The 13,770-nt window shown below is 42.4% G+C and overlaps 1 protein-coding gene across 4 annotated transcripts in view; it reads left to right on the top strand.

Annotated features, from left to right (window-relative positions):
* Positions 1-13,322, top strand: part of samd4a (sterile alpha motif domain containing 4A) — a 58,749-nt gene extending 45,427 nt beyond the window's left edge. For 2 of the 4 annotated variants that reach the window (XM_086179790.1, XM_086179772.1), the window contains 4 exons: positions 106-307; positions 5,204-5,330; positions 8,532-8,615; positions 12,351-13,322. In XM_086179790.1, the coding sequence (XP_086035916.1) occupies positions 106-307; positions 5,204-5,330; positions 8,532-8,615; positions 12,351-12,379 (442 nt within the window). In that variant the 3' untranslated portion in view covers positions 12,380-13,322. Of the gene's footprint in view, positions 1-105; positions 308-5,203; positions 5,343-8,531; positions 8,616-12,350 lie in introns of all 4 variants that reach the window. The other 2 variants (XM_086179781.1, XM_086179763.1) reach the window with 1 other exon arrangement.
* Positions 13,323-13,770: the final 448 nt, after the last annotated feature.

Below are 13,770 nucleotides of genomic sequence, written 5' to 3'. Positions count from 1 at the left end.
ATGATCATACTAAAGATGAACCTCTGTGAATTTACAGTTTTTGATGGTCTGTCTACCTCAACAAGTGCTCATCAGAATCTTATGTTTTGTCTCACCCTGCTGCAGCCGTGGATTCGGTCAGTCCAACTCTCTCCCCACAGCTAGCTGTGTTGGGAGTAGTGTGTCGGCGAGAAGAAGCCTTCGCCAGTTCCAGATGCCCTCCAGGAGCTTGCCAGGTGCCAGGTTGGGCCTTCTGGGTTCTGGACTGTTGGGACCCACACCTCGCAGCTCTAGCAGCACGCCCACTGGCCCAAAGCAGGGGAGACAGGTGAGTCCAACTAGCAGGAAGAGTGGAGTGTGAACGGGACACAAGGCAGCGGGGTAACTTTAGTGTCAGCAGCTTTTCCCGAAGAATTCTTGGTACAGGGATGAGCAGTATTACCATATACAAAGGTATTTAAACATAGCCATGTTTACATGGTATTAGAAAAGTCAAATTATTGTGTTTGACTGGCTAAAACTGGGCAGCACGGTGGTGCAGTGGTCAGCACGGTGGTGCAGTGGTCAGCACTGTGGCCTCACATCAAGAAGGTTCCTGGTTCCAGTCCCGGCTCCAGCACAGGATCTTTCTGTGTGAGTCTCCATGTTCTCCCTGTTCCTGTGTGGGTTCTCTCTGGTACTCCAGCTTCCTCCCACAGTCCTAAGACATCAAGAGGGGACGAGGCTGATTGATACTCTAAATTGACCATAGGTGTGGCTGTGAGTGTGAATGGTTGTCTGTCTCTATGTGTTGGTCCTGTGATGAACTGGTGACCTGTCCAGGGTGAACCCCACCTCTCACCTGAAAGCTGCTGGGATAGGCTCCAGCCCCCCGCCCCCCGCAACCCTTAACAGGAATAAGCGGAAGACAATGGATGGATGGATGGATGGATGGCTAAAAGTGGATTTTTGAAATACACATAAAACTCTTTGTCTGACTGAAATTGCACTTTTCAAATTCTGACTAACATGCTGGAATAATGTGGTCAGGAATCCAATTATTCTGACACGTATGCACTTCAATTGGCCTGGCGCCCTGCATCCATGTATCCATAAGTCCCACTAGGCTGGGTAAAACCTCAGTGAAAACAACACATTTATGGACAGGTGAGGATACAAGTTTGATGCTGTCTCAGCTTCAGTAGTTCTCTGTTTTTGTTTTTTTTACCTCAATACTAGATAGAATTTTAAGTGCCATTTGACATGGACACCTCTTGTCCCTGGTGAATTTGTTTGGTATTTGATGAAAGGAAGATGAACTGTTAGGAATTCCGATTGTAACCAGCTGTAAGATGGTGTTAGGTCATCTAGCCTCAAACAGTTTAAAGGTGGTCTTGTGAGGAGTTCAGCTGACTGGTTGTTAATCATGTTTGACCTGGCCAGTGTTTTTACAAGTGTGTCAATACTAGTATCGGTTGAGGTGGGCAGGACGGTCAGGGAAAGAGATATGATTCATTCTTTATATCTGTCGTACAAATCACTGGATGTCAGTTCATAGTATCACTACATACATATGCAGGCAGTAATACTATGTCAGGTCATAGTATCACTGCCTGTGTATGTATGTAGTGGCTGGAACACTGAGTAGTACTGTGGTGATCAAGTTTAGATAAAGGAACATTTTAAAATGAGTCATAGTACATTCCAGGATGTTTGCAGTAACCTGGGCAGCAGAATTCCTTCTTTGGTGTGTATTCTGTCCAATTTAGGCTTTTATTTCATAACACAAAAATGCAGGGTGAGGAAGAGGAGTAGTGTTAGTGTTTGGTGGATGGAACTTGTAGGCAAGTCACCCCACATACCAGAGGCCCTGCGTCAGTGCCGAACACTGAAAGAGGAGGAGCCACGGTACAGAGCTGTTTCAGGCTCATCCTGGCACACTTTGGTCTGGGCTCTCATGTCTTTGGAAATCTCTTTTTCTCCCTTTCTCTCTCACTCACATGCATACACATGGACGCATGCACACACACTCACTCACACACACACACACACACACACACACACACAGATACTCTCGCATACACATGCACACACACACACATCCCTTACAATTGGAGGAAATACCTCAGTTCCTCCTCCTCACGCTGAACCTCCTTGTGTGGGACTGTAGTGTAGATGTGTAGAGAGCGAGGGAGGGAAATATGTGAGTCATAGTTTGGGAGAGGTAGCTGTGGTGGTGGTGAAGGAGGGGCAATGAGAGAGTAGTTCTATGAGTGTGTATGAGAGAGAGAGAGAGTGAGAGAGGCAGTGAGAACAGTGCACAGGCATTTCCTGTTTTTCCCTGGCCCGCGGCTTTGGAGGGCCGTGAGGGGGGAGGTAGCTGGAGAGAGGGGAGGGGAGCAGCAAGTGGTGGTGTCGGAGGTATAATAGGCAGGTTACAGTGAGGAATGTGTGTGGTGAGCATCTGAGGCTGTCATTTGGGTGTGGGCCAGGCGCTCAGACAGGAGAGTGTGTGTGTGTGTGTGTGTGGGGGGGGGGGGTTCTTTGATGGGACACACTTCACATTCCTTTATGATCAGGTTTTAGTTTGTGTGATCAGTGAAAAGCCACGATGTACGCATGAGATTGAAATTTGTGCTTGGTGAATATGTCAGTATGTTCTCCTAATCAGGTCATTCACAGGCCATCAAGATTTCTTTTGACATCTGTTATCCAGGATTTCCACACTGATATGAAGTAGCCAGCTTGGGGGGCTGAGAGAATGCAACTCATTTGAATGCGACTATCCACATACACTGATCTGACCCAATGATTGCATATTCCAGATGATTGTAAACATGTCGTCACAGGATGTTAATATCTAGCCCAAACATTCTTTAAATAGGTCTTTATTTTAATTGGGAGTGGCAGGATACTGAAATGTCAATCATAAAAAGTATGATATAGAAAAACATGTGCCAGATTATATTCATTAGAAGAATTTCCATTACATCATAATGTTAGTTCCTTTCCCATTAGCCAAAAAAACCACTAACATCAGGTTTTTGTTTGCAGTGGGAACAGATTTAATTGACCAATGGTCAGTAGACTGGTATTTTTCGACTCTGATTCACATTGATGTGAATGCGGTAATATGCAGCTACTTCTAATCTCTGACCCACATTCAAGGAATAGTGAGGGCTCTGCTGTCAACAATATGGATGAAAGCAATGACATTGTGTCACCTTTGCCGGTAACTTCTGCAACTTTTTGTATTCTCAGCCGCAGATTCATCTCCTCAGAGTTCAAGCAGCAGCCGGAGCAAAAAAAAAAAAGAAAAAAATCAAGTAGCAAACCACTGAAACACCACCACTGCCCTCCAAGCAGCTTATTCAGCATTATCATTAATCATCATTAGCAGCTTAGTCTTTTTTAAAAAAACAAACCTGCATATACGCAGGTGTATGCAGTGGGCGTGGAGTATCATCTTTAAACATTTAGGGGCTTCTCACATTAATTTGCAACACTGTTCAACCTTACAGTCCACTTACAAAGACTTTTTGAGATATTTTAAGCTGTAAAATTATAGTGTGACACTAGGAATGGCAATTATTACGACTGCTAACCAGCACTATAAATAGCCGTAGGCAAGTGTCTCACCCACTAAAAGTATCATTTTTTTAAAATCAAGGGCTTTATTTTTATGTTCAGATGACAGGATAAGCAACAAGAGAACACAATTTCACACAGGTCCACCCGAAGCACTGCTTAGTGCCTCTATGACCGCCGACATCAAGGCTGAAATCCCCCATGGTGGAAAATATGAAGAGATGACTTACTGAGAAGAAGAATAAATAAAAGAAGTACTGGTATCGAGTCGAGACTTTTTTAAGGTAGCGCAGGAAATACAGTCTATCAATAACAACACAGACTGAACACGCACGCGCGCGCACACACACACACACACACACACACACACACACACACACACACACACACACACACACACACACACACACACACACACAAGTGCTTTAACTTGAGATAAACTGACTTCACCTGCCAAAGACCGGACAGGTAGCTGCCAGTCCTACCAGGTCATCCATCTAGCCAGCTCTGAGAAGAGATACTCAGTGTTCGCCTGTTGACGTTGCCAGTATTTTTCTCAGACGTGATCCCCTTCACTGTGTTTATTGATCATTTATCAAGAACAGGATCATTGAAGAACAACAGCAACCCACACAGTTGCATTTTAACCATTCCTAAACACTCTGAGCACATTCTGATTTTACACTGTTGTGTGTGGTGGCTCTCTGTGTAGACGCCTGGAGAAGAGGCTGTCACGCACAGACAAAAAAACAGTTGTGTTGCTACATATACGTGTGTGGTGTATTTTAAGCATGAGGCTGAGGCTTGGCCTTCATTTTCCTCATGACACAGACTGTTACTTTGTTGACTCTGCATGTGTTAGTGTGTGTTTCCAATACGTCTTAGAGGTGGCTGTGCTGTAAATAAAGAGGATTCAGTCATTCATTCATTTCATAAATGTCTATGTGGCGTATGTGGAAAACCCAGATGACTTTTTAATGCTTTCTGCTCCATCAGCAGCACAGTGTGTGCACACATAAACACACATCGAGGACATGTGAGGGTGGCAAGCGCTTATGGAAAGCTATCAAGTTATTTGCTTGTGATAAAAATACAAGGTCTTAAGTCAGTTATTTCATTTACATCATGTGTGTAATTTTATAGAAGGAGTCACCACTCAAATAAAAGCAGTGTATATACCAAAAAAAAAAAAACAACAGAAAATAAATTTCTGATAATTTTACAATATTGGCTTTTCTTGCCGATACTTTAGAAGAGATATTTATAACTAATGTCAATTTCACCTACCAAAAAGAATGTTAGTGTTGAGCTGGGATAAATGGACTGGAGCAAAAATAAATCAGAAAGATCATCGCTGTCTTACCAACATGTTGCACCAGGAAAAACAAAAGGCGACACCTCATCTATTTCATCTATTTCTTTTTTCCATGGGTCTGAATAACCAGCACGAGTGAGGAATGTAACACTGCTCTGTTCAGGGGCACCAACAGGAGTAGTAGCATCCTTAACGCACGTCTGTTGATGCGCTTTATCAGCAGACGTGTGTCAGACCACTCTGATGTTGTTGTGTCTTTGTTTTTCCATTCAAGCAGTATTCCTTCATAGCTGTTTGTGCATGTTCAGCAAGTAAATTCTTCTTCACATGTATTCCGCGCAGGGTCTGTGGTTTGCCAACCCAGGAGGCAGCAACAGCATGCCCAGCCGGACCCACAGCTCTGTGCAGCGGACCCGCTCCCTGCCGGTTCACACAACACCACAGACCATGGTCATGTTCCAGCAAGCCGGTAGGAAACACTGTGAGACACACACGCTGAGTTCTCTGTCTTCCTGTCCTCTTACTCATAGTGAGGCCTCTAATGTTTGGTTTTGTTCTTGAACATGTTAGAGAGTGGACTACATGCCAAATGAAGATGAGGCTGACTAGAGAAACTTCTAAGATGTACATTAGCAGTTTGGTGAGAGAATATTCTGTGTTCTGTCCCATTTTAGTTCTGCACAATGCAGACCTAAAATGAATACTATGTAGAGTTTGGATTGCAACAAAGTGTCATCTGAAGGAAGGTTTAGTGTTGTATTTCATCAACCTTGATGTCAGAACATTAATTTTAAGTCCATGTTACAAAGGTGGCAGCCCCCAGCTCATTGACAATGTATTGTTTGTCCCAGAACAGACTGGGAAGCATTAATCCTAGTAAGATTTCCCCACACTCTCTGTAGGCATTTTTTTAGTCTCGAGAACCTTTGGTAAATCGAGACATTGCCTTGCCAGCAGTCCTGAAACCCTACCTTGAAATACCCCCACCACCACCACCATCACCACCACACACACACACACACACACACACACACACACACACACACACACACACACACACACACACACACACTCAGCCTGTGTCCACACAGACGTGGGTCATGGTAAACATCTGCGCTGGCAGTCTGAGGCTGAGTGACCTGTATTAGCCTCAGATGGTTGGACTTTTTCCCACAGGAACAGTGGACAGTTTTAGGACCAGAAATGTCCTGTTTTTAGAGTTGTGAGGAAAAAGCATTAAAACAAGGCAGGAAAGAGGAGGGCTGTTGGAGGGTGGGAGAGTGGAAAGCGTATGTGAGAGAGGAAGAGTCTGAGGCAGGGAGGGAAGGAGTCTCACAATGAGACTCTTTGTGCAGTGAGGATGGGGCTCCCTGGCCCACTTTACTGCCATCCTTCCCTCCCTGAGTCCTTCTCTTAACTGTCCCATGCCTCCCTCTCTTTTTTCCCATCACTCCTTCTTTGACAGCTCTGCAGAGTCATGCACACATAGCAGGCTCCCTCAGAGGGGAAGCCAGCCAGAAGAAGTGATTTGGCCCCCTGCTGTCCCACTCTGTTAGGATGCAATCTGTCTGTCTCCGCCACCACAGGGATAGGGGAACTTCATACTCTAGGGAAAGGAGAAGAAAGAACAAGTGTGTGTACACAGTTTTTTTTGGTTGTTTGTCTCACTCTGTGTGTACAAGGGTTAAAGTGTGTGTGTGTGTGTGTGTGTGTGTGTGTGTGTGTGTGTGTGTGTGTGTGTGTGTGTGTGTGTGTGTTATGTGTACGTGCGTGCGTGCGCTTGCAGGGGGGTGTCAGAGCCTATAAATAGCCAACTGTGGACAACTAAGCCTAACTCAGCTTTTCTCTCCAACCACAAGGGATTTTCACTGCCCAGCCTGTGTGGAAGACTCAGCTACACCGAATAGCTGGAGGGAGTTGCTAGGCTGTGCTTTGGCCCAAATACCCCCTAACATACCCCCCAGGCACACTCCAACCTCAACCCACCCCTCTCCAATACAGTCTCCACCCGGTTCACCGTTGAAACCAAGGCCTTTAACAGCAACTGGCACTAAGATACTATGTTTATACACTAGCTGGCCACTTTATTAGGTACACCTGCACGATATACTGCAGTCCAAAAACAGCTCTGCCTTGAATTCTACTCTAACGAAACTTAAGTTTCATTTTTTGTTTTAGCAGTGTCAGAAAGGTCAAGTGGTACTGCAAGAACTCGTTAGCAGTTGTAAACATGGAGGTAACGAGCTGTGGAGAGCTGGAATGGGCTGAAGATTTAGTCATTCTAAAGAATTTAGTGAAAATATTAGGCTACAAATGACCATTGATCAGTTCCAATTGTCTCATAATTCCTTGAGCAAAATTAAAAGTTAACAAATTTGACAGCGACGTGTCAAGATATTTTGTCAAAATTTAAAATGTCATCACTTATATGACATGATTTTACACACAACTGATACTGTGCCAGTATGTATATCATGACAACAGCATCAGTATTGAAACCAATGTATTCAGTAACCCCCATGAGTAAATCTCAATTGTTGTCTAGCAACCAGATTCATCCCCCTCTCTCTCTCTCTCTCTCTCTCTCCCTCTCTCTCTCTCTCTCTCTCTCTCTCACACACACTCTCGCTCTCTCTCAACTCAGAGTGACAGCATGCCTCTGTTTTGTTGGATTGAAGCACGTGTCGTGACTCAGTCCTGGAGTTAACAGTGTGTTGTAATCTGATTATGGAGGTTAGATTCTGGTTGAGTGGACCACATTGTCCCAGCGGATTTGTAGCCGATCTCAATGCATTTCTTTTTTCTTTTTTTTTTTCTTTTTTCTTCTTTTGTCCAGGCTTTTACTTGAAAAAAACATCAATTGTCATCCTGACTTTTAGATTATGATCGCCGGCCTTCACAAACAAGAGTGAGAAGTGATTAAATCTGCTGCAGCTTTTCATCTCATACTGTACCAAGCAGTTAATATGGAGTGCAGTGATAATTGGGTCTTGGAGATGATTAACAACTGGCAATTAATATGATGTTTTTTCTGTTCATATCGTTAATTCACATAGCCTTGGAGTGGCAATAGAGAAAGAAAATGGTCTGTGTCCATAGAGAGATGTTACTTGATTCTTCAGTTTTAATAATTTTGATACTACAAGATATTAATTTCTCTTTTAATTTAGTTACTATAAGACTAAGACATAACTAGTCCCCTCAATTATTTAATTTGAAGCTAGAAGATGTAACTGTTCCCTCAACTTAACTATTTTGGAGCACAAATGAAATTTCAGACCTCAAAATAGCTAAATTGAGAGGGCAAGTTATGTCTTGTCACCAAAAAATATTTTTCTCTCTCCCTTTGGCCCTGCCAGGGCACTGCTGTTTGTCCTAATAGCCTTAAACAAAAGGGGGCAGCATATCAGCATTTTTCAGTTAATCTGCTGGATCCTGACAATCTAACGACAGCAAGAAGAAAATAATTCTGACCAAACTGCTAAAACACTCTGGTCCTTTTTCTCATGTTGGACTAACGGCAGCTTTGTTGTCTCTTAATAATTATTTTCCCATTTGAGACTAAGGCCCTTCGTGGAGGACCTTTAAATATGTATCATTGTGTGGTTTGACTGTTGTGTTTCCGTCGCTGAATTGAGGACTTATTCTCCCTCTTTTTTTGGCTACACAGATCTTCAGTTGCCTGCTACGGAACCAGACATCAACAATCGCCTTGAGTCTTTATGTTTGAGTATGACGGAGCACGCCTTGGGAGGTAACACACTATTTTTTACTGAAACATTTTGTATGATATTGAGTAGCTCAACAGTTTTAGTGTGGCTCGGCACCACGCTGTCTTTGACTCCTGGACATCAGTGCCAGTCTTCCTCCTGTATGCACCAACTAAATTATCCCAGCTGTTGACAGTGAATCTACATTTGACGCCGCCTCAGCACTGTTATGTGTACCGGGATTCTTCCAGGGTTCATATTACACCGTGGTGTTAGCGGTAGCCTTATTTTCCGGAGGGCAGTGATGCTGGACGTGTCGTGTGAATGCTCACGTGGAAGTGCTGGTGTGTTAGGTTCCATCAGTTTAACGACTCAAAAGTTCACGTTGTGTCTTGAAGTGGGAATTCGCATCGCCGCTTCTAATAACTGAAGTTGTCTCAGAACAGGTGAGACATTTTCTGAACTGTGGTCGACCAGAAGGCTGCTGTTCAAACTGTTAAAACTTGTTTATCATCAGATCGTGGTTCTGACCCTTGTGCTACCTGAATTACATGATCTTCTCTCTCTCGATTGGCCTGACTGTGGAAGCAGAAGAAACTCTCGGCAAACACGTTAAATAAAACGTTCTGTAAAGCTGTTCCTGGTAAACATCGATCTGAATGTGGGCTCCACAAAGTATAAATTAAAACTCTACCTGTCTGTGTGGTCCTCAGCTGACCACATTGGCTTCTGTTTCAGAGTGTAATTGAGGCTTAATTCACAAGGAATGCAAAATATTTCCACAGCAGTGATTTCAGAGAAGAATGGGGTTCTACTTCGGTCGATGCATGTCCACCTTCAGCAGTGGCCATGGTTGCTGCTCTCACTTGATAATGTACTTGTGGAGAGTCTCTGTGTGTTTGTTTTGTCTTAATGTTTTTCTACATTGGACACCTGCTACGTGGACGCGTCCAAATACTGTGAGAAATGATCCAAATTGAATCATTATATTGATCAATTTTTGATACAGACACAAGATTGTGACACCCCGGGAAATGAACACATACACGTAAGAGTTTGTCCGTTCTTGAGTAAAAGCTCTGTCTTCGCAGAGACGTCACCATGTGCAAACACCTTTTGTCTGTCATACACTCTCCTCTTACTAGATGTTTACTACCCAAACTACATGTGAGATGATGTACCAAGCATGCAAGTTTTCCTGGAATGTTAAACCAACCTGGTAAAGGCAAGAAAAAGCTACAGGTCTGAATAGGACCTGGTCAAGTGCTCCCTCACAAATGTCTCAAAATAGACTTTCAGGCTTTCATCCAACCTCCCCTTAGCTCACCTCTAATTCCTACCACAGTTTTGTGGTTTTATTATTGGTAACAAAAGACAGGATTTCTCACCAGATTTTTACCAACAATTTTGTCATATTAGTGTCATAAATTTAGTGTAACATAATGCGTCTTAAACTACACCTTGTTTGTTTGGTCCAGACTGAAATATTTCAACTACTAGATTAATGGACAGTTTGCTGGCTTCCCTGGTGCTCAGAGAACCCATTTAAATTGAAGTGGTGTGTTCACATACTGAAATATCAGCCAAATGGCCACAAAAGGATCCTCTGACTTATTGTCTAGTGCCACCCTGATGACCTAAAGTAGAACAGTTTCTGAGAGAGCAGCATCAGCGGGAAACTCCCAACATCTGTTACAAAACAAGGATGGGGCAACAATGTTGCCAGTTCTGGTCAGTAAATGGTCCAACAGAAATTTCAAATGGTGAACTTGTCTTTTCGGACTTACATTTGTGTTGATTTAAAGATGGAAAAAAAAAAACAGTGCTTTTGCTGCTGGCACCGCTTCCTCAGCACACCTTTAGAGCTTCCTAGTGCCATTTTCTTCTGCTCAGGGCAAAATGCTTTGCTTTGCAGTGACAGAAAGGTTGAGTTGTGATCGTTTCCATCTTAAAGCCCCGTTAGTTTTATCATTAGCACACGTTTCTAAGTACAAGGGCCAGTCTGGCATTTTACTGTCAAAGAATTTGACTTCCTGCATTGGATGTGCTGATGTCTTGTGTAATATTAGACATGCAGAGAAGTATGAGGCATTTTTAAGGAGATTCATTTCATCACAGTCAGGCAGAACAGCGTTTTCCATTTTTGTGCAAATATCTGAAAATGGGAAACATGAATGTTCAACACATCAATAGCACTGTCAGATGTTTGATTGTGATTCACATGATAGTGGACACTGCCTTTGCATAGTCATCCATTTAGTGACTGTGTGTGTGTGTGTGTGTGTGTGTGTGTGTGTGTGTGTGTGTGTGTGTGTGTGTGTAAGTAAAATATTCCAGTGTACAGCAAATTTTGTTGCAGTCTGTGCCAAATCCCCACCCCCTCTAAAACTCAACTGAGGTAAAGACAGTGGGCCTCAGTGCTCCACGCTGAACAGTGGACAAGCGCTGCTTTATGTGTGTGTGTCTGTGTGTATGTGTGTAAGCAGTGGGGAAGGCAGGCAGCAAAGTAGCAAAGTTTAGGAGTGTGTCTGCTAAAAAAGGATGCCTAACCAAAGTTTCACCTATTTCTAGTCTCCTGCACCCAAACATCCATCCATGTTTGAAATCAACTGCAAGAAGATTCCTACAACAGGAAGTGGATAAAATAATAGAACAATAGTGCAGATCATCATTATCAAGTTAGGACAGTGTTACTGGGTGGGATTACTACGCTCTAGATAAACGGAGCCAACTAGAGGAGTCAGAAAGGTTTATCCTCTGGGGATCATGAACGTCTCAGATATTTCAGTCTGACTGAAGTGTTGAAAGAGCCAAGAGACATGACCTCATCGTACCTAAAGACCAGCTAGCAGGACTTCAATAATTCAATAACTGTTGTACAGTACATGGTGCAAGCTGAAGGTGTGAACAACACTTCAACTGCACAAAACCCTAAAGAAAGTCAGCTCATACATTTACAGTGACGCTAATCTACCCTCTCAGTCTCACCATCATTTTTGTGGAATAGAACTGTCCACAAGTGCGTAGCTCGATAACATATTGGAGTGCGGTCGCACCAGAGGCAACAGCTGTCAAGCTGTTGTTCTCTGAAAGCCCCGATCAGTATTTTGACAGATGTGGCGTTCTCTCACCATGACAGTGTGTGCCCTGGCCCCTCACCGTTCGCCACACAGATGAGCTTCAAGCCTCAATCATGGCACAGTGAGATCACTACTCATTTTTTTAACACACTTATTCTCAGTTTCATATAAATACTCTGTTTGCACAAAATGTTGTAAAAAATTTGGGTTTTTGTTTTTTTTTTTAAATACAGAGGCATGACAAAGAAAATACTGAAATCCTACCGTCATAGTCTCTTGATTTAAAAGTTGCAGCACACACTCTAAACAGGTCACAACATGAAAGTAGACCTAAAAGTGCTTTAATGTACTTTGTCTGTTTCAACTCTCGCCATAAATCAATCAAAGTTCAACCTGCTGTTCAGTGATAAGACAGGATGACAGAAATACACCATGATGGTCTACTGGGTAAAAGTGAAGCACAGAGTTGAATGATGTAAAAAGCTGAGGGATATACACAGTTGAACAGTTGAATTATGAATTCAGCTGTGTTGAGATGTAGTTGAATTGCTGGGTCACTAGATAGATTTGATTTTGAGGCCCCCTCCTCACTGTCCTCTCTCTTCATCGGGATATTTGATCACTTTATCATATGTGTCAGTGTAGATGCCGATCACGACTTCTCACTGAGTTCATGTGTTCTCTGCTCTTCGTCCTCAGATGGGGCCGACCGCACATCAACTATATGAACCGAGGACCTGAGTGAGAGCAGCAAGACAGCACAGGTTCACGAGGCTCTCTCACCTTAAGTCACCAGGAGGTCACCAGCCCTCTCGTCCCCTCTTCTTGTATCCTACAGTAGAGCTTGATCAAGGGACTGGGCGGCATCCAAGAAACACAAGAGATCACATTGGCACCGTCCATCGGGTTGGAAAAATACACTTCCTGCTCTGCTGGCACGCTCAGTCACCTGCATCTGGGTGAGGAGAGGAAAGCATTGGAAAAGGCCTGGACAGTGTGTGAACAGCGCCTTCCTCAGGAGGCCAGAAGCACTACTACAGTCCAGTGGGCCCCAGCAGAAGGGAGATTCTGGGCTGTGGGATCAGGGCCCAGTGAGACTGAAGCCCTCTCCCTCTCCAGTCCCCCTTGGTCCCCATATATCAACCATAGCTTGTGACATCTCAAATCCGTATTGGTACCTCAGACCCCTTAACAAGACCAGCAGAGCTACAAGAGGGACATTAAGGAGTTCCTTGACTGTTGTCAGTGCGGACCAAGCATCCAGCGGGGATGCTTGTTGAGTTTGGGATGGGTGGCAGAAACCATTTATTTGTAATGTCTGTATTTAATGTTTACATAATGATGCTACTTTTAGAGGGTACAGAAACCTGTATGAATATCAGGTATGAATGTGGTAATATTCTGTTAACCCTTGGCTGTCCACCACCTTCACATCCCACCAGTAGTCATCATGCTAGTTTACAACCGACGTGCTTATTCTTTATATGTGTGTGTGTGTGTGTGTGTATGTATATATATATATATGTATTATATATATATATACTCTATATATATATACATACACTATATATATACACTATATATATGTACTATATAATATATGTGTGTATGTATATATATATATATACATACATATGTGTGTGTATATATATGTGTGTGTATATATATATGTGTGTGTGTGTGTATATATGTATATATGTATATATATATGTGTATATATGTACATATATGTATATATATATTTATATATATGTATATATATGTGTATATATATATATGTGTGTGTGTATATATATATGTATATATACACACACATATATGTATGTATATATATATATGTATATATACACACACACATATATGTATGTATGTATATATATGTATGTATATATATATGTATGTATATATATATGTATGTATATATATATATATGTGTATATATATATATATATGTATATATATATATATATGTATATATATATATATGTATATATATATATATGTATATATATATATGTATATATATATATATATATGTATATATGTATATATACACTTTTTTTATCAGCCAATACATTTTGGCTCCAAAATCTGCCATGAAAGAATGAAAGAGGAAACT

The sequence above is a fragment of the Aulostomus chinensis genome, chromosome 2 (assembly GCF_037954235.1).
Source record: "Aulostomus chinensis isolate RoL2024-O1b breed Wild chromosome 2, RoL_Achi_v1.0, whole genome shotgun sequence".
Lineage (NCBI taxonomy): Eukaryota > Metazoa > Chordata > Actinopteri > Syngnathiformes > Aulostomidae > Aulostomus > Aulostomus chinensis.
Note: the sequence above shows the minus strand (reverse complement) of the source record. Positions and strands in the feature narration are given on the sequence as shown.